This window comes from Apium graveolens, chromosome 2, assembly GCF_009905375.1.
Source record: "Apium graveolens cultivar Ventura chromosome 2, ASM990537v1, whole genome shotgun sequence".
In the NCBI taxonomy this organism is placed as follows: Eukaryota; Viridiplantae; Streptophyta; class Magnoliopsida; order Apiales; family Apiaceae; genus Apium; species Apium graveolens.
In genome coordinates this window covers 265,792,568-265,816,400 of record NC_133648.1, presented here as the reverse complement: position 1 = coordinate 265,816,400, position 23,833 = coordinate 265,792,568, and the positions used below count along the sequence as shown (strand labels likewise).

General features: G+C 34.0%; 3 protein-coding genes and 1 long non-coding RNA gene across 5 annotated transcripts; all 4 read left to right on the top strand.

Annotated features, from left to right (window-relative positions):
- The first annotated feature begins 1,432 nt into the window (after positions 1-1,432).
- On the top strand, positions 1,433-6,198 carry LOC141708434 (uncharacterized). Its single transcript, XM_074512081.1, has 3 exons — positions 1,433-1,997; positions 3,899-4,086; positions 5,161-6,198. Exons 1-3 carry the CDS (start codon positions 1,493-1,495, stop codon positions 5,686-5,688), a joined length of 1,221 nt encoding a protein of 406 aa, XP_074368182.1. The 5' UTR covers positions 1,433-1,492; the 3' UTR covers positions 5,689-6,198.
- An 819-nt stretch (positions 6,199-7,017) lies between these two features.
- LOC141708433 (uncharacterized) lies at positions 7,018-10,247 on the top strand. The gene is made up of 2 exons (XR_012569478.1): positions 7,018-7,084; positions 9,966-10,247. It is a non-coding gene; the product is annotated as an uncharacterized LOC141708433 (long non-coding RNA).
- LOC141708432 (protein PHLOEM PROTEIN 2-LIKE A10) lies at positions 7,048-8,743 on the top strand. Its single transcript, XM_074512080.1, has one exon. It carries the CDS (start codon positions 7,438-7,440, stop codon positions 8,656-8,658), a length of 1,221 nt encoding a protein of 406 aa, XP_074368181.1. The 5' UTR covers positions 7,048-7,437; the 3' UTR covers positions 8,659-8,743.
- A 959-nt stretch (positions 10,248-11,206) lies between the features above and the next one.
- LOC141708431 (uncharacterized) lies at positions 11,207-21,941 on the top strand. 2 transcript variants are annotated; one of them, XM_074512079.1, is made up of 12 exons: positions 11,207-11,450; positions 12,457-12,646; positions 12,718-12,792; positions 13,413-13,519; positions 14,572-14,632; positions 15,326-15,385; positions 15,482-15,556; positions 17,984-18,136; positions 19,139-19,193; positions 19,952-20,074; positions 21,220-21,449; positions 21,583-21,941. In XM_074512079.1, the coding sequence occupies exons 1-12, from the start codon at positions 11,419-11,421 to the stop codon at positions 21,592-21,594; spliced, it is 1,173 nt and encodes a 390-aa protein (XP_074368180.1). In that variant the 5' UTR covers positions 11,207-11,418; the 3' UTR covers positions 21,595-21,941. The 2 variants fall into 2 exon arrangements, with proteins under 2 accessions (XP_074368180.1, XP_074368179.1); XM_074512078.1 differs by having other exon boundaries at positions 21,578-21,941.
- The last annotated feature ends 1,892 nt before the right edge of the window (positions 21,942-23,833 follow it).

The window sequence follows — 23,833 nt, the reverse complement described above, 5'->3', positions numbered from 1 at the left end:
GGGTACGTAGGCACATTGAGAGGGTAAGAAGTTGAGAGCTGATAAGAGAGCCACCACTTACTCTGATCAATCTCAGCCTAAAACAACCACAATCAACCATACACCGCCTAAGTTTTCGGTAAAGAACCACCATCACAGATCTTAGTTCCGGCGAGAAACCTCAATCTTTGTTGTTACCAGATTCCTCCGTCAACATAAATAAGGATGAAATGAGAGTTATGATAAAAAAAATGTCAGAATTAAAAAAAGAAAAGAATAATGACATTGTTCCTTGTAAAGTCGAATCTAATGTTAATGTTCAGTGTATTTTCCCGAGCGGAGTAAAAACTAAAAATTGCAGAACCATTATTTTATGGGGTTAAAGACAAATTTAGCCTATTTTTATACAGAATTAATAAAATGACCAATTTCTGAAAAATTGGCCAACTTTAACCGATTGGATATCCAACTGTCAGTGGAGTATTTACTTTATACGAGATACCCAACTGGCAATAGAGTATCCCTTATATGAAATAACCAACTACCAGTGGAGTATCTTATACAAATTGAGATACCCAACTGACAGCGGAGTATTCAATCGGCTAAAATTGGCCACTTTTTTCAGAATGACTATTTTTGTTAATTTTTTTCAAAACTTGGTTATTTTTGTCATTTTATCTGTTTTATGCTTGAAGAGTTGAAGTGGATTTAGAAACATTTGTTTTGGGCTGATAAGTCTCGCTGAGATAAATTGGGAAGGCTGCTTCTTTTTAACTTTCTTTTTGAACAAAGTAAAACGGTGCTAGTTTCTACAACTCAAAGGCCCAACTTTTATTGATTTCCTGGCCCATTGTCCGTCATTTTGTCTCTACCTCATTAATTTATTCAGTGAGCCCCACCTTACCATCATTACAAATATTAATGCAAAGACTTTCTCACGATTATATTAATTCTTCCTTTTGTCCAAATAATTGCAAAAATACGGTCTGTAATCAAAAAACACATATACAACTTTTTTGACTGATTTTTTTAATTAAATTTGTATCCGATTGCATTTGAGATTGCATCTAATTACACTAGTTGCAAAATCGTATTTTTATAAAAACTGTCGTTTTTAAAAAAAATCAGAAAAACCTATTTTTAAAAAAGCTCTATATAATATTCTAACATTTTATATTCTAAATTATCCCTAAATTATTATGATATCAAATGTTTACATCACTAAGCTAAATTATTCTCATTAAAATCACGGTGTCTTTCTTCTGTAATAAATGATATTTTTCAGAATAAGCTTTCATATGCCATATATTGTATCAATAAATAAATTCATTAATCTAATATCCTACATTTTAAATAAAATAATCAAGTTACTGTACAACAATTAAAAACAAATTTCTAAAAAAAAAAACCCATACAAAAATTTTGTTTTTACCTGATCCAGCCATCATTTAAACACTACCGAAAGTTCAAAAATTAAATTCCAAATTCAATTCTTTCTCTCTCCTCCACCGCCATGTCATGGCTGGCTCGTTCCATCGCCACCTCTCTCCGTCTCGACGAGAACGACGATCAAAACCAAATCTCCGGCGATTTTGTCGCCGCCGGCGAAACCGATTCCGATCAAACCGACTACGACGATGACGAGCAGCGTGGAGGAGGAATGAAAGAGGACTTTTCCGAGTTAAAGCAAACCCTAACTCGTCAAATTTGGGGCGTCGCTTCGTTTCTAGCTCCGCCGCCGCCTCCGCCTCCGCCGCTGCCGAGTCTCCGTCAAAGATCCGATCTTTATGCCGGCGATCGGAGTTTGGAGGCGTCCGATGAGGAAATTGAGGTCGATTCGGGGAAATGTATGAGTGGAGGGTATAGAGATTTGGCGCAGATGTTGCCGTTTAGATTGGAGGATCAAATTGGAGGTGCGGTTGGTATTACTGAAGAATCGTTGGCTTTTGCTAGTAATATTGCTCATCATCCCGAGACTTGGCTCGATTTTCCGTTATCCGAAGAGGATGATATTGATGGTAATTTATGCGTATTTGCACATAAATTGCGAATACTTTTATATAACTAATTGTGTTATAAGTTTAATGTGTTGTTTATGCGCTTGATTGAAAATTATCGAGTTTTGGCTGTGTTTTGTATTAAAAATTGTTTTGAAAGTGCAGGTTTTTGGTTAAACTGTTGTGAATTCTACGTTTGCTGTGAGAAATGTAGAATGTGATATGAATTGTTGCATTGATTATTGTGGTAAGAGTAGGTTGTTTGGATTAAATGGAAAATGTTTGATCACTGTGTTGTTTTATGCGGGATAAGAAATGGGTGTATTGTTTTGTCATTCATGTAGTATTGAATCTAGCTAGCTACTTTGAATTTGAGCTTCGTTTGCTAAGTTTTGTTATGTATTGTGTATAAATATGACCATGATTCGGTACATAGTTTAGGTGGATCAGATGTTTATACGAGCTGTTCGTTCTTTGACTCGCAAATGTGTGTAACTAAGAAAGTATATGTAATAGCTGAATATTTGATGATTAACCAATGAAATTATAGCTGAATAATCAATGAAATTTCAGTTTCCCCCTACTTGATAAGAATTATTACCAACTTACTAGGAATGAATGGTGTTACCTCGAATATTGTGTGATACTCAAGCCCTAAAGAGAGTTGTTAGGTGGGGGTTTTGGTGTGTTGTAAATTGTAATTGTTTAGTAGGTTCATCAGATGTTCAAAGCAAAGGGAAAATTTGATTTTATGAGTGTTTAAACTTTAATGTTGTGTAAGGGATTTTAATTTTCCTTAACTAGGTTATATGTATCTTGGACTCTTAGGGTTTATGCATACTTGTCCTACTCTTCTTAGGCTAAAACCTGCTGGTAATCTACTTGAATGTATGAGTGTTGCGGAACTTATAAGGTGATGTAGGACAAGGGTAAAGAGTTTTAGGCTTGGATGTCTTTCTGGTTTTAAAAAATATTGGTCGTTGAGATTTAGATAGTTTCCTTCTTTAATGCTTCTCCTGTTGCCTTGATACAAACGACACATATCAAGACTTGTATTCATTGGCTAATCAAACCTTAACAAGACAAAGCTTCCCGCATTATTTCTTATTAGATACGTATACGTGGTAGGAAATTTTGGGAGTTTTAGTTACATAATAATTTGACTAAATATTTGTATCAAATATGTTATTCTCAAATTTTCTGAGATGCATATTTTTTTATCAAGGAAATATATGGATATAGATCTGGACAAGTGAAAAGAAGCGGCACATATGGTTGCGAACAGGTCTGTTATGGAAAATTTAGGTACATGTTTCAACGTGGTATAGAATTAAAAAAACGAGAGTATTGAAGAGATATAGACGCAGAAGTTGAGATGGTATTATTAATTTGGATTTACGATGTAAAATCATAAAGACATCTCTGTAGAAGAGAAGATTACAATTTCAGAGGATAAAGTGAAGCAGAAATATATTTGAACGAACTTGGGTGAAATGAGATGGAATTCTTTTGTTGATTTAATTAACTATTCCAGCTAAAAAATAGTCATTATAAGTAATTTTTTTAGCTTGTCCTAGACCTTGCAAGCTTCTATATCATTCTGTATGTTGGTCTGTGTCTCAGGTTTTTGTTTTTATATCCTTTCACCCTATTATAAATATATCCATTCAGTGTCTGTACTTTTTATTTATAGGCATTTATCATATGTAAGTGCGTTCAATGAAATAGTAAATATTTCAGGATTCATGCATAGCCTACTGTCCAAAGTTTCGAATCCTCCCTCCCCCCTTATACTTTAACAAGTAATCAAACCAGCAAAAGAAATATGTAAAAAAAAATCAGTTCTTCATGTTATTCTTTACTGTACTTCACTTAATATATCTTGTTCCTTAACTTATACACCTTGTTTTTTTTTGTCTCAGATTTTGATATGTCTGATGCACAATGCAAACATGCTGAGGCTGTAGAGCGTCTGGTGCCCAGATTAGCTGCTCTCAGAATTGAGCTTTGTCCTGCTCACATGAGTAAGGGTTATTTTTGGATGGTGTATTTTGTTCTTCTTTACTCGAGGCTCAACAGACATGATGCTGAAACGTTGTCTACCCAGCAGGTAACTTCTAAATGGAATTACAATTTTGTTCTGCCTTAACCTGGCATGAGGCTGGGTAACTTCTAAATGGAATTACAATTTTGTTCTGCCTTAACCTGGCATGAGTCAATGCCTCGATGGTTTCTTATATGCAGTGTCACGGCCTTACTATCCAGATTTTCTTCCAGCCTGTTGCATGAAATTAATAGAAAGTCTCGTTTCTAGGATCCTTTTAATTAAAGATTTTGTGGTGATGGGGAAGGGGGGTTGTTCAAGACTAAAACATTGTAGTCCCACATAATTGAAAAAGGGTTTTGCTATTTCTTTATAGCGTTCGGTGCTACTTTTCGTATTTGGTTCTAGCCCTTCAAGGAAGTTGGTTTTATATGTAAATCTTTCTTTGACCTACTGAAGTTTGTTAATTTAGCAGTGCAAATTTTTAAGATGCCATATAAGAAAATAAAAATGCCTTAAATTTCAATCTCAGCCATTACCAGCAATGTGGTGATTTGCTTGTAGAGTTGTAGTCGATATCTACTTTACCCGAAGAATACTGACTATATTCAAAAGTTGTATTTGCAAACTAAATGCTGGTGTGGATATTTACAACTCAACTCTACTTGTGGGATTGATTTCTTGGATATCATGATACATTTTGCTTAAAGTTATTGTTTACTGTTGAATGAAAAATTGCTTAATCTATTTGATATAGTATGCTGTTCCTAAAGTCAGAGAGCCATTTTTCTTTACTATTTTGCTACAGCCTTAGAAGTAAGTACCAGGCCGAGTTTGACCCCCACCTGCCCCGTCAATGTGAAATTTTACCCGTGCAGAAATATAAAAATTAGTTAAAGGATTATTTTAACCCGTTTAAAATTTCAGTAAAAGTTCAGCCCTGGTTAAGCTCTGGATCATATGAATTCCTGGTTCTGCCACTGTTTGTAAATGTAATAAGAGTTTATTTGAAGGCCGCAGTTATTCGTAAAACTTACTAGTCCTTATCGTTAAATGGTATGTCTTCAAATCTATTTGGAATAGAACCTTTGTACTACAACCGAGGTCACTTATTGTTTTGAACTACCAATCTATTTGCAGCTTGCAGCAGCGAGATCTTTGTGGATGCAGGAGTTGCAAAAGCGTTTAAAGCCAGAATCATTTCAAATCAGAAGTAGTACTTTATATGCAAAAGAGAGTTCCTGTTTGCATGATGTAGATTTTGATCCTTATTCGCCTCGTTTTCGAAAATTCACAGACAGCCTGACATCTGCTTTTGAGTCCCCGACTTGTGCAGCCACAGAATCTGAGGTTGAGAAGTATCCTGCTGTCAGTTCCGAGAGTCCGACAGTTGACAAGTCTGTTATTCGAGAAGAGCCAGTGACCCGGACCACGGAAAAGGAAGTTGTAGCAGGTCCATCACATAAAGGATCAATTCAGCAATATGATGACGATGAAGACGGGGATGACTGGCTGGAACAACAATCAGTTGATGGGTACTGTGGGCCTACTATTTTTTTTGGAACAGATGATGATGTGTCATTTAGTGATCTCGAAGAAGATTGTAACATGCCAATGAAATCAAAATCTCCACTAAATAATTTAGACATATCAACAAAAGCCTCATAATATTAGCTTCATCCATGTTGAAGCTTAATTTTGGGAAGTGTCCGACAAACACAGATCTGGACCAAGCAAAACCACAGGCAAAAACTGGATGCTCAGTGTATGTGCACATTGTAATATAACGAGCATTCTTGCAAGATGTTAACAAAGCTCAAGTTTTCATCAAAAATGCTCTCTTCAATCTTTGGCAGGACGAGGCGCAAGCTTGTCTTGGCAGTGTGCAGGTTAATCTTCATTATTCTCGATGACAGGAGAGTCGATAAAAATTTAAATTATAATTTTCAAGTTTGGAATAGTTGGCGAAATTTTGGTAATTTATCCCAGATTCATTTTATCTATTGGTTTTTGATAGCTACCCTACAGTACTACACCATACACAAGTATAAAGCACGAGTTCAACGTGTATTTGTGGACCGGTTGGTGCCTGTAATAGCGCCTTCTTCCCTTGTTTATATGTACAGAAAAATTGTTGGATTGAAATTTGAAAGAAAGGTTCTTTACTCTGTCCTTGTATTTTCTTGGGTTGAATTGTAAATATACCTACAGAAACAAAGCATTCATGATTTTGATGGGGAGTAGGCTGCGGATATTTTAGAGCATAATGCAGTAGCCGCCCTAATTATTTTACTTTGACGAGCAATTGACCGATCGGCAATTCAATACAAGGTCAAATTCGGGCAACTAAATAAACAGAAAGACTTGGGCAAAAAAAACAAAAAAAAATTACGAAAAATAACTCTTTAACACTCGAAACTTTGAGAAGCTTCTTCAAAATGGTTTTCAAAATACTTATCGGACACCGCGATGAGTAAAAAAACTCTTTAACACCCGAAAGTTTTTAGAAACGTTTTTAAATTGGTTTCCAAAATGCTTATCTGACACAATGTAACCTGAGTAAAGTGTATATATTTGATAATATTTAATTATTTTTTGCATAATGTGATGAGACTTCACATACATACAGATATACTTTGAAATAAAATATGACAAATTATCGTGTCATATTTTTCAAAAAATATTTTAAAATAAATTTGAGATACGTAAAATTGTACAAAAACCTTTTTTAAAAAGAAAAGGTTAAAAAAATTGATTTTTTCTTAACACGTTCGTTATATAAAGTATCTTCTCAAGTAACCGGTAATAATAAAATTTATTTCGGGTAAATCACAGGTAACTGCTCAAATCTCTCTACTCTCTATCTTAATTTCTTTCTTTTGGATTTTTTTTAATACACCTCGGTATTATCGAAAACAAATTAAAAATATATATAAAAAAATCTATTCACCTATATATACACACACAATTAAAAACTGTCAACGACCATAAAATCATCTACTTGCAATCTTGCACAATTGCAGCTGCTTTCTCTACCGTTTTGTCATCACTTCCCATTACTCAGGTTATCCTCTCTCTCTCTCTCTCTCTCTCTCTCTCTCTCTCTCTCTCTCTCACACACACACACACACACACACACTTCTCTCTCTCTCTCTACTATCTCTCTCTCTCTCTCTCTCTCTAATCACGTACATATATACTTAATTTACATATCACAGAGATTTTATTTCATTTTTTATTTTTATGTAACCCCTAATCTATTCAAATTCTTGATTCCTCGAAACTCGCAAAACTAAAACGCCTATCCAAACTTTAATTTCCAAACTGATCATTTTTAAGCACCAAATTTCAAGCTTAGAGCCCTAGGGTTTGTAATTTTAGCTCTAGGGTTCTGATTGAATTAGTGTAATTCCTTGAATGGATCTGCAATTAGTGGATAAAAGTTTGAATTTTTCAAGAAAGAATAAGAAGTGGTTGATTCTGTTAGCTGCTTTCGGGGTTTCGGGTTATGGGGTTTATAAAGTTTGTAACTTGGAGAGTGTGAGGAGGAAAAGGCAGAGACTTGGTAAGATTTTGGGGGGTTTGGTTAGGATTCTTGAGGTGGTTTCGGATTCTTCGGAGATGATTGGAGTTGTGTCTAGGGATTTGAAGGAGTTTTTGGGATCGGATTCGGATGAAATTCCGAATAGTTTGAAGCAGTTGTCGAAAATTGCTAGGAGTGAGGAGTTTTCGGGGTCGTTGAGTAGGGTTTCTGAGGCGGTTGTGTTGGGGGTTTTGAGGGGGTATAGGGCGGAGAGTGGGAATGTGGAGGGTGGGAATTCGGGTTTTGTTGATGGGGTTATGGATAAGTTGACTTCGAAAGCTGGGACGGGGTTTGTGTCGGTTGTTGTTGGTAATTTTGCGAGGAATTTGGTATTGGGTTTTCAGGCGAGTAATGAAGGGTTGAATGGGAGTCAGGATTTGAATTCGTCCAAGTGGATGGATTTGTTGTGTGATGAAAGGTGTAAAGTAGTTATGGCTGATAGTATTCAGACATTTGTTAGCACTGCAGTTGCTGTTTATCTTGATAGGACTGCGAGTGTTAATATTTATGATGATATGTTTTCTGCGTTAACTAATTCTAAGTATCAAACACAAATGAGGGATGTTTTGGTGTCTGTTTGTAATGGTGCGGTTGAGACACTCGTGAAAACGTCTCATCAAGTGTTGACTGGCTCGAATTCAACCTCTTTTTCTGGTGATGAGAATTCAGGTGGTCCAAGCAAGACAGGAGACGAGCATTATGGGCAAGAGGGATATTCTGCAAAGATGCAGGAGAAAAACTCGTACTTTGATATTCAGAATAACCCATGGGTGACAAATGTTTCATCTACACTGGCTGTCCCAAGCAATAGAAAATTTGTTCTCGATATGACTGGGAGGGTCACTTTTGAAACCGTGAGATCTCTTGTGGAGTTTGTCTTGCGAAAACTCATGGACGGCTTGAGGAGAAGTTTTAATGTACTTCACCAAGAAGTCCTAGGCAGAGGACTAGAAGTTGTCCAGTATGTTGGTGCTAAGTCATCTGTTATTGTTACTCTATGTGTTGCCATGTATTTACATATCCTAGGTGGAACAAGGGCATTCTTGCCTGCTTAATTGGTCGACTTATCTCTACCTATTTAAACTGTTCATGTATTATTTAAAAAGGAAATTTTATCGACATGGCTAGTACATTTGTATCTGTGTTTGTCTAGTAACATTACAACTTCAGTTCCTTCACATATGCAATGTGGATTGTGCCATTGTTAAATACCTTTTTTGTTTTGCTTAGAATACCTAATTGATAGGAGTATAAGTTTTTCTGTGAATGTGCCCATCTGTCATTTCTCAAAACAAGCTGACCCATGGAATCATCTCTACCGGAAAAAGTCAACTTTTTGAGATAATTGTGGTTTTCCTTGGCATCATTCTATCAACACATTGGCAACCTTGATCTATGCATTTCTTTGTCTAACGGTGTGCAAACAGTAAACACACTATATCTATTGGTTCAGCAATGTAAATTAATCTACAAAGCATAAGATTAATATAGTTTTTAGTTAGTTACTCTGCCAAAGTTGAATTTGCATGATATTTCAACATAGATACAGCATTTAGACATCTTCAACTTCAAGATTTTGTAATTGGGATGTTCTTACAAGTTATATTAGAGGTCAAGCGGTGGCTATTTATTACTCACTCTTAGTCATATGTACATTCTGTGTTTTGTGCTTGTTTTTTGTGAGCGGGATTGCTCCTTGTGCCTTTTTTTGTCCAGATTACAAAAAATTAGTTTAGGGGTGATAGTCAACTGCAATGTAAGTATGTAAAACTAACTGCATCTACATGGTTGTGACTTGTGTATACATCTTAATGTATTTTAATTTTCTTTTTATAAAATGAATTGAGTACATGGTTGTGACTTGTGTATACATCTTAATGAATTTTAATTTTCTTTTTATAAAATGAATTGCTCAATCCACTTTTGACGTTGGAAGATTGTGCCGTTTTTATGGGGTTTTCTGACAGCATGAAGGGCACAACACGCGGTGCCAGAAAATTTGTAGATCTGAGTTATCATATCTCCTTCCTCTTTCCAGTTTGTTGATTTTACAATGTTTTGGAGGACAATTTTCTTCACTTCAGTTGTACTGATATATTTAGATCTTTTTTTTTGCTCAAGTAGCATATGTTGAAAAGTATAGCAGAACCCCCTTCTATACATGCTTTTGTTCTGGATCTGCTTTGTGCAGGTGATACAAAGAGTTGAACTTCATTACTTGAGCACTTCAGCTCATTTCTGACTTTAAGATTCAGTTCCCTCAAGAATTTGCTTTAGGCTGCACGGATCGAGTTTTTCTTTCGTTTAATTGTGTTCTTTCCTGAGTTTGCTATGTATCATTGACAGTATAATAAATTGGCAGTTGCTCAAGGAGGAAGAAAATCGTGATGTAGATTGGAACATACGCATTGGTTTCCTTGTTTAACATGTTTATCTTGAAGCTACTCTTGTCTGAAACTGTATGAACCAAATAGAAGAAAACAGGGGAAGGTTTGAAGACTTCAGTACAAACATATATAGTAGGTACTAGATAAAAGAAGCATCTACTCCTATGAAACATCAACCAAGAATGTAAAACTGAGAATGAATTTGTGAAGTATTCGAATTCAAAGTAAAATATCAAGTACTCTCTCTTGTGATGACATTATTATCTTTTTTGTTGCATGACATGCATATGATTTTACAAAATCAAAACCATTTTTTATGTCAGTATTAATATAATTGTTTATTTTGCAATCAAGACATTTTCACGAGATCTTAAAATTGAGTATGCCAACAAAGCGTTGATGTAGAGGTTGAGTCTGTGTCCACCTTACGGGAGAGGTGGTGAGTTCGATTCCTAATGTATGTGTTTGTAATTAATTATAAAAAATGATCATGAGTGTTATATTTCTAAATTATTTTTTTTTCAACACCTCTTATTGTATACTCTCTTTAACAAGAGATAGTTGAACTAGATAAGTTATACAAAATTAAATAAATACCCTTCACTTAAAATCGAAAAACTACTTTCTGATTAAATTACATACTTAAAATTAATAATGTTATACTTTACATTTCTTTGAACAAAAATATCTACACTTAAAATTTATTCAATCACTGAATTTTGTTAGAAATATTAAATTTTAATAAAAAATAATCTAACCTAGGAAATTGATAATATGTGTGCAAGAAGATTTTAAGCAAAACTTGTGAACAAACCTGGGCGTGTACCCGCACTATCATTTGGTTATTCAACTGTTTATATTTTTATTATTTTGAAAGTGAGATAGCTTTAGAAAAATTGAAAATCCAATGTATTTTTTTTAAAATTAATCTCAGGAGCCAATTATAAAATTTAAAAATTAAAAAATCTCTGGGTATTGACTGTCACGCTCAGGGTTACAGATTTCGGAATTATTCGGTTGAGGTATCGATTTCCGATTTATCGGACGATTTTTTAAAAATCGAATGATTATCGACGATTTATCGGAAATCGGTCAAATCGGACAAATATTTTTTACCAATTTTTGAGCGATTTGTCGGCAATTTTTGAAAAATCGGCCGATTTCTATAACACAGGTCACGCTATGTAATTATTGAACTGGGCATTCGAATCCAAACCCCAGTTTGATCTATTCGAGGACACACAATTTCCAAAAAAAAGAAAAATCCTAAAAGTTCCCCAGATTGACTCGCCTCATTGGACTCACTAACTCGCTGATCCCAGGTTTAATCAATCAATCTACTACTAGTAGTAACAAACTCCTCAACACAAACCTCTAATTTAGAAACTATACTACTCTTCAGTGTAGCTGGTGGTTGTGTTGTTAACCATGTTGCGTGATGTTGTTGATACTCCCTCTCGGTAACTATTTCTCAACTTCCCCTAATTTTTGGTTTATGTTTCTCTATTTTATGTATGAATTTTGATTTTTTTGATTTTTTCGATATCTTGTAAGCTGAATTCTGCGTAATTAGATGTTTTAGTGTGCATTTTATCAACCTTTAGTTTGAAACTTCAGCTCTGCCAGGTTAGACTAGTTGGATAACAAGTCGATTAGTGATAACAGGCCTTCTAATTGCCAATTCACTCTAGTAAATTTTGTCGGTTTATGATATCCGATCACTACTTAAATTCCTTTATAAATTGATCGAATAGTGATAACCGTACACACCTTCTGATTGTCAAATCACTTTAGTTATTTGACAGTTTACGATCCCCAATCACGAGTTTAATTCCTCTTTAAGTTGATCTAGATCTAATAGTTGATTAGTGATAACACACTTTATAATTGTCAAATTACTCTTGTAATTTTTCGGTGTTTATGATCCCCAAGCACGACTTAAATTCCTATGTGAATTGCTTTAGACTGCACTTATTTGTAAGTCGATTAGTGATAACACGTACATGCATTTTAATTGTCAGTTCATTAAGTGATTTGACAGTTTATGATCCTTAATCACGACTTAAATTCCTCTATAAATTGCTCTAGACTGCACCTATATGTTAGTCGATTAGTGAAAACACACTTTCTTACTGTTAAATGATTATATTTATTTGGTTCATTTATGCTATGTTACCCGGACTCGGGTATGGGTGTCGGACACGGGTTCGTATCCAAATATCGGACTCGGCAATATTCTGAAAAATTTACATGTTCTTGGTCTAAAATAAGTGTCCAAATGTCCATACCCATGTCCGAGTGTCGAGTGTCCGACACGGGTACTCTAAGCAAAATGAAGAGTCCGGGTAACTAAGCATTTATGATTTCCGATCATGACCTAATTGGTTCTGCTGCGACATTCTCAATGTAAATTCATTGCTAGATGCTTACATTGTTAAGCATATTCTTACTTTCTTCATTATGCAGTTATGAATTGTTGAGTATGGTGAGGAAGCATTCGGAGTTACTTAAGCAAATTGTAACTGATGGTCTGGAGGCTACTGATGTTGAAAAGGATCTTGGCTTTTGGAAGGATGTCATGGATCTGTATTTCGTTCGTGGTAAGGATTCAAAAAAACGACAGGACGATGATCTCCTATTCTTTGTCCGAAAAAAGGTATTCATCTTTCCTGTTTTTGAATTGTAAATGCCAGAATTTATGTCTTACAATATAAATTTTGATTGCAGAGCTTGCATGGATATGGTTTTAATGACAACATTGACGGAAACTCCCCTTACTTTGTACGCAGGTGGGCACCAAAGGTATAGTAAATTAGGCTACCTGTTTAATCCTTTTCGTGCCTGTACATTACGTGGAATGCCTATTATACCTGTTTTCTCAAATTTAAATTTGGTAGCTGCCAAAATAGCCTATCTCTTTAAGTAGAAGCTATTCTTAGAAACTATAAGTTATTCAGAGGTTTATTGTATCTGAGGTTGTACTTACAAGTAAGTGTAGTAAATTTGGTATCAATACTATATTTGCAAAAAAGATTGTGTGGAGATATTGTATTCAGTTATTATCTCTCACATCTATTGTTTTCGTCAATGTATCATTGACATTTGTGTTTTCAAAGAGACCAGTTGCATTTGACCTTGTATAATAGATGATCAGGAAAATGTTTGTCTATCCTTCATATTTTTTGCATTTTAAGCTTCCTACCCAACTCTTCCATCACGTGATTGTGCTAAATATTGAAATATGAAGTTTCTCTTTTACAACCTTTACATTTGAAATGACATTACTTGGTGAACGTCCATAATTTTATACTATATGAACACTAGCTCATAAGCTTTCTCAATTGGCTGTGTAGTTACTTACTGAAACTTTTGTGAGTTTATACATTATGAAAGTGACATGTGTCATATGTATTGATCAACAGTTGAACAACTTACTAGATGAGAATACAGTAAGCGTGGATTGGAGATGCTCATATTACTTGAATTTAATTGCCCACACTTCGTTCAGTGTTACAGTGGCAATATGCAGGTACCTTCTTCATTTTGTTTCTGTGTTGGATTAATTTTTGGTGTTCATATTGAGACTTTCCACGTGTTTTTATGGCTAGGATTCTCCCATCAATATATACCTCTTCCTATTTCTAAAATCTTTTTGGATAGGGATAAAAAAATTTATCAGGTTCATTAAATTGATGTATACATCTGGATTACAGATGAAGCAGATGCATAATATGCTGATGTTGATTGAAGATCAGTTATCAAACATAATCAAAAAAAGATCTCTACCGTCATCATACACCAATACTTGCTCCATTGTAGGTTTTTGGTTTTTAGGAGAGGATGAGAAATAATATTGGGGTATTAGTAGCTAATTATAGGTGATATTTAGTAGAAAATTGATCAGAACGGTTCCAGTGTTTGCATAATACTAACAAGTACATTTTCAACTGATGGTTTTAATCCCCTGGAAAGTCCTTTTGCATTTGCAGGCTTTTAATTGCTCTTCATATAATATTTGCATCTCTAAAGTACTATATATGATTGTATGTTACTATTAAATCTTACTGTTATTTTAGTATATCTCAAATAACCTTCTGAAACAATTCCCTCTGTACATCTTAATTAGAAGAGAAAAAACTAATTGGGTATATAGTGAACTCATATTGTGCGACTTTTCATAATATAGAGAATCAGACTGTCAGTAGCAAAGTATGCCGTATTTACCCTCAAGATAAATTGAGTATAATGTGAAGAAATCAGATATAGCTATTTACTGTAAATATGTTTGGAGTTTTGATCTTGACATACTTATTGTGAAAAAGTATGATTCACTACAGCCAAATAGCCATTTAAAAGTTTTCGTGTCTTCAATGATTAACTAGTTTATTAAATGTAAGAAAACTTTTTACCTTTTAATTATAAATTCCAACAGATAGTTTGACAATTTGATTTCGATGGTTTTCATGATGAAATGTAAACAATTGATTATTTTCAGGTCCTTAATCCTTATTAACCATCTTGAAGTTTAAATATCAAATTTCTGTGCTTTTTTTCTAATCTCCAGATATTGTCTGGTTTCAGTCGTCAGGCCCTTCAGAGGCATCAAGGCGACGAACAAACACCATTGTCTCCTATATATAAGGTACTCACACTTGTAAAGTTGTAAATAAATTGCACATAATTACCAATGTAATTGCCTTACTGATGAGCATATATTGTATTAAGAATTTCAGAGTTGCAGAATGAGTTTTTCTTATTCTTTTAATGCCTTTAGGAGCATATTTATATCCATTATAGCTCTTTTCAGATTAGATTCTTGTTACATTTCCAGCGTGTGTAAGAAACATAATTGAAAATAATAGTATGCTCAAACAAGAAAAAAGTGTACATCTGGAAATCCGGATAGGAGGTTGCCATATTTTAGTTTCCATCAAGCAGTTTTTGCAACTTGAACTTTCAATCCTCAATGTTGACTGAGATTCAAGCTTGTCCTTGGTCTGAACTGTTAAGTGTCCGCATAAACATGTTTGACGTGTTTAGATATTGAAGTATCATTGATCTTTATAAAAATTTCATTTACCAAGGGTTCTATATTTTGGCTTTATTATTCTTTTTAATTCCATTACGGATTGACGGCTGGTCACACTTGATTTCTGTCCTACGCTACTCTTGTGTTTTGACATTTTAGGTGAATTTTATTTGTCTGACTTTGAAGATAGTCTTATGTCTGTCATATTGTTTTTAGTGTATTTTGATATGAAGATGTCTCTTAGCGTTTGGCTTGCAATTTTCCTCAAGCCCTAGTAACGATGCATGATATTTGTTTTTTTTGCAGGTTGTGAAAACTGTCTATGCATCTCCAAGCCGTGTTAACTTCCATTTGGATGCAAGAAAGGCTAGTAATCTCTTTTTTGTTGACAAATGCATTCGTAAGATACTGCTTTGAACTTTTTACTTTGCTAAGCAGCAACTCTTGCTACTGTTTCTTCAGGAAGTAGAAACAACACCTGCTTATCCAGATATTTGCTTTGCAGTTGATGACTTTGATTCGACTTTTGATGAAGTGGTAATTCCAAAATTTGAATTTTAATATGACTTGTGTGCTAGCGCTTTTGGCTGTTTCCTGATCTATGCATGAACTGAAGTGTGGATTTTTTTCTTAACTACACATGGTATAATATTCTAATGTTGCATGTCAGGCTCTTTCTTGCTGACTTACTAAGGATAGTCATTCTTATCCAAGGCCAGCTCCAAACTTTACTCACAACTGAGTAAAAAGATAAAAAAAAAGAGGGATTCAATCTTAGACATGATCAAGTACATATGTTATCTTTAAAACTTGGAGAAGCATCATGTTTTTTAACATCTACTCTTTGCCAGTTTCCGAATTTTGATTGCAAACTTTTTGTTCTTTTCCTTTTCTTTCCAAACTTTGTCATCCTAATACGATCCTTGGTACAAAGTTATTCAGAAAATTTGCAGAAATATCAAGAACGGAATATTGTTCTCTACTCTTTTTTCATGTGAAGCACAGGGCCTAGCTATCATTTTTTACAAGATTATAATATTAGCTTTTTAAGTTAACCCGTTTATTAGCTAATGCATTTGTCCTTCTAATTATACTATATTGTAAAGTACTGTGTGTAGAATAGTTGAATTCCCACTTGTCTTATAAAGATGGTTGAGTTCTTACCCTGCTCTTAGTTTGAAGGAGTGGAATGAGGTGAAATGAAACGGGTGTCATTTTTGACATGTCTTTCTAAATTCTCGTTGCTTCCTCCATTCCATTGGGCACATGTTTCAAGTTTTCAACTTGAAATTAGTTTTTCCATTTTACGAAGAATGCTTATTACTTCCTCGTACTCATATAATTTTCCACAAAATCTTCAAAATTTGAAATACGCATCTTTTTGTTCTCTTTACTTCCATCTCTATCATCCTTCCTTTTCACGTCTAGTTTTTGTCTGTATTCTATTCCAGTCCACCAAACCAAATAGAGTGTAAATGTCTTTTTGATCTTTAATGAAAAGTACTAGCTTAGTTGAAGTCAATAAATTAGTATAAAATTGAGAAATAATTTTGTAGCACAGTTATGTTTATTTTCAAATTGGCATATATGAGGGGATTACACTATACCTTAATTGTAAATGCTAAAATGGGAAATATAACATTTTGTACGATAAGTTCCTACTCAAATTATCTGAATATTATGAAGTATTGCAATTTTGATGAATCTAGTTAAAAGACATTATATTAGTTAAATGAAATGTTTTTCTTTGTGTTTTTTTATCAATAGTTTATTTATTTCTAGTAATTGTAATTATTTGTCTTCCATATGCTATTATCTTTTCACTCGTGTATCACTGTACATGGAAGAAATAAAAGGCAAATAAAAGTCTATACTCTGGGAGGGTTGGGAATTATTTGGTGTAATCTTTGTCATCTCGTTTCTTAGATAAAGATAAAACGTTAATTGTATTCAATAATGAGACAGATAAAATATAAAAAGAATAATAATATTAAAGTTTGTCCGTCTTCTATGACGAGCCTCAAAAAAGTACATAATCACTCGTGCCTATTTCTTCTCTAGCTCTTGTTGGTCTGCATTATTCTGTAGTTACAATAAGGGGTGGCAAAAAATGGATCTGGGTCGGTTTTGGATCAATAAATATGGATTTGGGCCAGGTCTTGACCCAAAACTATACATGACCCATATTTAATTAAAACCAGGTTTAAATCTAGTTTGGGTCGTAATGGTTCCGGGTCAAAAATGGGTAAACCATTTTCTTAATTTTTTTATGTTATTAAATTACTTTATTTAAATTTATTATTTACATAAAAATATAATATTATCCAAATATATTTTTAATTTGAGTAAATCAGAATATTTATTCATCACATTGTACCTACCAGGCTATGTCCATATATATGTATTTTAATATTAATATAAGTTTACTGTTTTGTGTATATTAAAAGCACACTTCTAGCTTTCAATTATTGATAGAGTCCGAGTTGAAAATCAACGTTTAGATTTGAATTTGAAAGTAAAAAGTCAAAATTAAGGCGTTACGGTTAAGTTACCTAACCGTCGAAACAACAATTTCTGATCATAGTTAGATTCCGGCGTCACCTTGAAGAATCTCCGGCAGCTTTCCGGCTATCATTTCAATTCCGATGAGGTTATTACGGCTCATAAGATGAAAGAAAGATTTTGAAAGGAGGAGAGAGTTCAACAATTTGACATTTAAACCCCAAGTTATCCAAATATGTTATAATCTCTCTGAATAATTTGGGTAATATGGGTGTCGTAGTTTCTGACCCGAATTTTAAAAGCAAATAAGTGACTTAGAACCCAACCCGGCTCATATTATAATATGTGATTTTATGACTAACTAGAATCCAAAAGGTTGTATAAGTTTGGGTTGGGTTAATGGGTTGTGGTCTAAATTGCCAACCCTAGTTACAATATGTGAATTTGAATTCTCCTTTGCAGGTTCTGACTGACACAGATCATTGTTACTGTGTACTTCTAAATGCAAATGGCGGAGCAGCATTTCCTAGTGAAAAGGCACCAGAAGATTGTGGTTCTAGTGACAGTTCTTCATTGAAAAGTAAAGCAGATACCAGAAAGTCAAACAAGACAAAGGTATAATATGCTTATCTAATATCTATAGACCTGTGCTCGATTTAGAAAGTAGAATCCAAATACTCCATATTTTAATTTTACATTTGGTATGTTTAACCCCAAGAGTCCAAGTTGAACGATTAAAATGATACCTACGTCCTACTAACATTTACAAGAAAAGTACTTATTTGAAACTTGTAAGTTAACCTTCACATGGAACAATATGACTTTTATTGTAGATGATCCTTAGCCAATAATAACGAAGTAGAGACTTAAGATCCAATGTTTAACATAAAACTTATTCATTTTGTGTGGAGCAGTCATTTTTCTTATATTAAAGGAAAAAAAACACCCTCTCCGGTTCCCCAGGACACAGAAAGAACTTTGGCAATGTAGTTTTGTCTTTTCGAGCTTAGATGCATGCTTTTATGCCATTATATTTGATGCTCAGATATTACTAATCGATTTTTTAGTCTATCTTTTAATATAAATAGAAACCCGTGACTGCCTAGGTGTTGCTAAAAGTTGTGTTGGTGACAGAATATGCTGTATTGTTTTTTCTCTTTATTGTTTGTTTATATGTTGAGGGACATGCAACAGGGCTAGAATTTTGTGGGATTAGATACTGATGTCGTGTCCCATAAAGTACGTAGCAATATTACTGTCTACCGCTATCTTTAAGGGGTCCTGGTCCCTGACATGCGTGTCAGGGACCTTCTATTTAACATACTGCTCCAGAGCCGTTGGATCAATGTTTTAATATACTGCCTTTCCGCAGAAAAAAACCGAGGAAAGGGAAATATTTTTTTTTTTAATCCTGGTCGTTGAAACATTGATCCAACAGCCCTGGTGCGGTATGTTAAATTAAAGGTCCCTAATACACGCATGTCAGGGACCAGGACCCAGCTTTAAGACAGTTTCCGGATCTGAAGTCTGAACTAAATTATTTCATGTATACCATGAGTCTGTATAATATTTTTGAAATGCCAGCATCTTGACACGTTTTTTAGTTTGTCATTGCAGCTTACTCTTTTTTCAGGATTTGTCAGCTATCAAATGGTTCGGGAAGCATACGAAGGTACGATATTAACTTCTTGTTTCTCTCAAATTCGTATTTCTATAAAAAGGCTGGTCATCCGTTTATTGGCCAAGTTACTATATGAGAAAGAGTGTTACAATTATATAGTAGAAAGCCTAAGCAGTATAAAAGGGTAAAACATGGAAATCTTTGATCTGCAAAGTAAGGTTATCACGGCGCCAAGTCGACCCTCGACGCCCGAGTACCTTCGTAAAGACTAGTCGATAAGTCGCTCGACTAGTCGTAAAAAGTTATACATATAATTACTTGATTTAATTTATAATATAATTGAACATGATAGTTTTATAATTAAAATCAAAAGTAATAGAATAGTAAGTTCAAAATATGCACGGTACACCATAATTATTGTTATGAAGACCCCAAGTCGGGTTACAAGACTCTTGGGCAACCTTCACGTCAACTAGTCGACGACAAGTCGGGCTTCGAGACTCTCGGCCCATGAGTACCTTCGCGTCGACTAGTCGTCGACTAGTTGTCTTCGTGATAACAATGCTGCAAACATATATAAGTAAAATAATAGGAACTCATTGGAGAATTTTTATGAAATGCATTTGTCACTTTGTTGAAAAAAGCCGAAATTTTTGGCTTGGACATTATAATAGCTTGGTTACTTATTGTTAGTTTTCCAATACTTATAAATCCATTCTCTTGATATGTCACTGTTCTATATTATGGCGGGCGTTATACCTGCATTAATCCTTTATTAGTTCAACATCTCCATCTTCCCTGTTGTACAGAGGGAAAGTCTGGATTCGGGAGCCTTCTATCTCTTGGTAATTCTACTGCCAAAACAGATAGGATATACATGAAAGGTCCTGGAGGACGTGGCCAAGTTGAAGTAGCTGTTTCTGGTGTCTTAGGTGATTACCTCTTTTTTATTGAGTCTAGTTTTGTGGCAAAAGCTTGGTGATGTCACATCTGTGTTCTCATTGTTTCTCTGACAGTGAAATTTAAACTCATCTATACGATATCATCCCCCCTTCCCCTGTTTACTTTCATGTTCTTCATATCCATATTTTCGGCCAGGACAGTAGTATTGACACATAGAAATATCATCAGAAAGTTATACCTTCAACTTGCAAGTCGAAAATACAAGTACTTATAATTTTCCAAACAACTGATAATGTGATTAAAACTTGTAGTCTACATTTTGACCAATATTTAAGAACAAGGTTGAGTAGAAACAATCGTGTAGATTATTTCAAAATTTGTTCTTATAAATATTTTTTCATTCTGGTGGTTAATTGGTGTTTGTTGAGTGTTGGTGATGATTAATCGGATACTAAAATATGCAGTCTTCATAGGGAAATATCATGATTTAAAATTTATCCCACTTGAAACTGAGGCGTTTCTCTTTATAGCTCTCTAATTGTAAGTTTTCGTGATAGAAATTGGAATGGCTTAAATACGAGTTCATTGTAAGTTTTATAACCCATGCATATTGCATTCCCTTGCAGTTTTCACATATAAATTAACAGGTATATCTATAACTTGATCAGGATATTTTGTGGAACTAATTTAAGTTTAAATCCATTTCCAATAATATCCTTTAAACCTCAATTAAAGATCAATAAGCCTTTCCCTGACGAAAAAAAATAGAAGATCAATAAGCCTCTAAAGCTTCAGATCAATATCTTTTAAACTAATTTAAGTTGACTGTTCTCTAGATAATTTTGTTTCTAAATTGAGTAGTAGATTTAACATAACGTGCTTCTTCTTACGATTCTTCTGAACAGATCAGTTAAAGTTCTCCATTGAATCTATATGACAACTCCTTTGCAAACAGATTATCTAGGGCCTTCTGTTTCCTTTAGTTAGGGCTACTTCAGAGCCTGTCTCTGGTTCTTAAGAGAACATGTATATCCAAAATACATGATGCATGATTGAATGATATATGCCTATTCTGAATGGTATATTGTTATTAATATTATTTGAGGTAATTGTTGTGAAGTGTGATTATCTATGATAGGCTCTATGAATATTTTGTCTGAAGTGCTATTATCAGATCAAAGCATGCAGATATCGCCTCACTCGCCAGGCCAATCTTCCAATAGAAGGTTCCAGTTTGGTGAAATTGTTCGTAGAGCTGCGAATGTTGCATCGGTAGCTGCCAAGCATGCCTATGCAGCTGCTGGTGTGAATCATAGTACTGATTTCGAAATGCTTCCCCTCAAATGCTGCTTGATGTCAATATCATTGCCTTGGGACCATATCGCTTATGACCTTTTGTTTAAGGTAAGATGTGAATCATTGAAGTTGCTACGAGTTAGGATCTTTTTCCTTATCATGCTCACCAGTAACTGGCGTTATATAGTATATTAAACATAGATCAAAGGGCTGACTTCTATCTTTTGATTACGTAGAAAAGTCCTCCCGTTGACTTGTAAAGAATGAAATGCGAGATACAAGGTAGCGAAGATTGAGACCAGCTTCTTGTATAAAGTGGTTTAGTTCACATAATCGTGGACAGAAACAAGCGAGGAGCTAGTCTCATCATATATGATGGAGGGAAGCAAAAGAAGTGGTATATATAATTATAAATTTGGATCATAGACGAAAGTGACGCCCTCAGGCCTCTGTAATTGTGTCCTAGAAGTCGTAATGGAATAACTATGAGAACTTGTAAATTTACTCTGGTATTTTACCGTTTAATCAGCTTTATTGTTTCATTTTTTCTCTATAGTTAACAATTTCAAATATATGTGCCATCTCTACAAGATTTCAGACTGTCTTATCTTGAGTCCTTATGAAGCGTCTTTTTTTAATATTGAATGCAGGGTGATCTTGTCTATTTTGGTGCATTTTGTTCCTTAACTCTTGCAATTACAAACCCCTTTATGAAATTCTATTGATACGCTCTAGCACAGGCTTAAAACATAATTGGATAATTAAGAAGTGGACTGACCATAGGACCCTCTAACCCTGTTAACTAACGTAAGATGTTGCTTTCATGTTGAACAAGGATAGGAGAAATGTGATAGCATATTGGATGTTGCTTTCATGTTGGACAGTAAGGATCGGAGAAATGTGATCATTTTTTTTCCGGAACTTGCACTCCTAAGACCAAAGAGTTGATACGAATGGAAAGCTCTCGTTTCTGGTTCTCTAATATCTGGATTCTTCACGGCGCCTCATAATTCAGTTTTTATTTTTATCACAGTAGGGATGAAATTTTTTTAGTACTAGCACTGCCTGAAATGACACATCATCACAGAATCTCACCAAGAAAAAAGTTTTGATTCTATTTTCATCTCTCTACGTCTTGTCAGTAGAAACCAGTGTTCCAGAAATCCAGAAATCGGCAGGAGTGCTAGGGCGCTGAGGGTACCTTCGAGATATTAATCGGTAAGTGGGAGATTAATCAGACCGATTAATCGGAAGGATATAAACATTATTTTTAATTTTTATAATTATATAATGATCAACATGTCAAATATTTGTTTAAAAAAAGAAATTATAATGGTAATAAACAATATCTACACATTTGACATGCGTTATGTACTAATTATTGAGTTTACAATATTAACTATATTTTAATTCACACTTTTAAATTAATTATAATATGTTATTTTCATATTTTAAGTGAGAAAATAAATATATTAGATTACTTCTTACTTCTTATCAATACTTTATATTATAAATTGACATGATATTGTGTGAAATTATGAAATTAATGATTTCAAATTATAAAAACGTAAAAAAAAAATTAATTATTTTTCGCCTAGACTGCCTAGGACCGATTTTTGACCGCCTAGCCCGCCTAATCCCGATTTTAACCTGATTTTTTGAAAAAACGCCTAAATCACCGCCTAGTTCCGAGTCGGGGCGTTTTACCACCGTCTAGCGCCTGAGCACCGCCTAAGCGGCCGCCGAGACCGATTTTTAAAACACCGGTAGAAACATAGTGGTGTGACAACATACATACTGTATGTTAAACATAAAGGTATTTAAGGTACCGGTGTCAACATTTGAACATCATTAACACAGTAGAAATGTTAGTAAAAACTAGCATAATAACCCGTGCAAGGGTTATTTTTTAGATTTTTTTTGTACACCTTAGAATTATATTAGTATAATTTTTGATCGTTTTCTTATTGATAAATATTGTATAACGTCTAAAACATATCAAATACAAGTTATCAATGTGTATGACTTTCATGTAACACATTAATAACAATCGTAACGTTTTTAATATATCTCCTTAATCATAATACATATTTTTTTGTTTGTATCGTGTAATTTATATTTACTAAATGAATACAAGTAGTCACTGTACGTGTAAAAGTAAATGATTGAAATTAATCCAACAAATATTGTCAATATGTTAATAAAAAGAAACTAAAAATTAACATATATATATATATTGCAGAGTTGAGTAAATTTTTTGAGTTTTAGTCAAATAAACCCGAAGTAATTAGATAATTTATTACTAAAGTCATTACCAATTTACAATTTTCTTGCTTAATTTAAAAGGATTAGTAATGCATAATTAAAATGGTCAAGACCTGCAATCATAATATTCAACACAGTATAATTTACACTATAACTAATATAAGTTAATTTTTTAAGAAAAATATTTTTTTTAATTCAACGTTAATGTTGATTTAATATCATTGCAA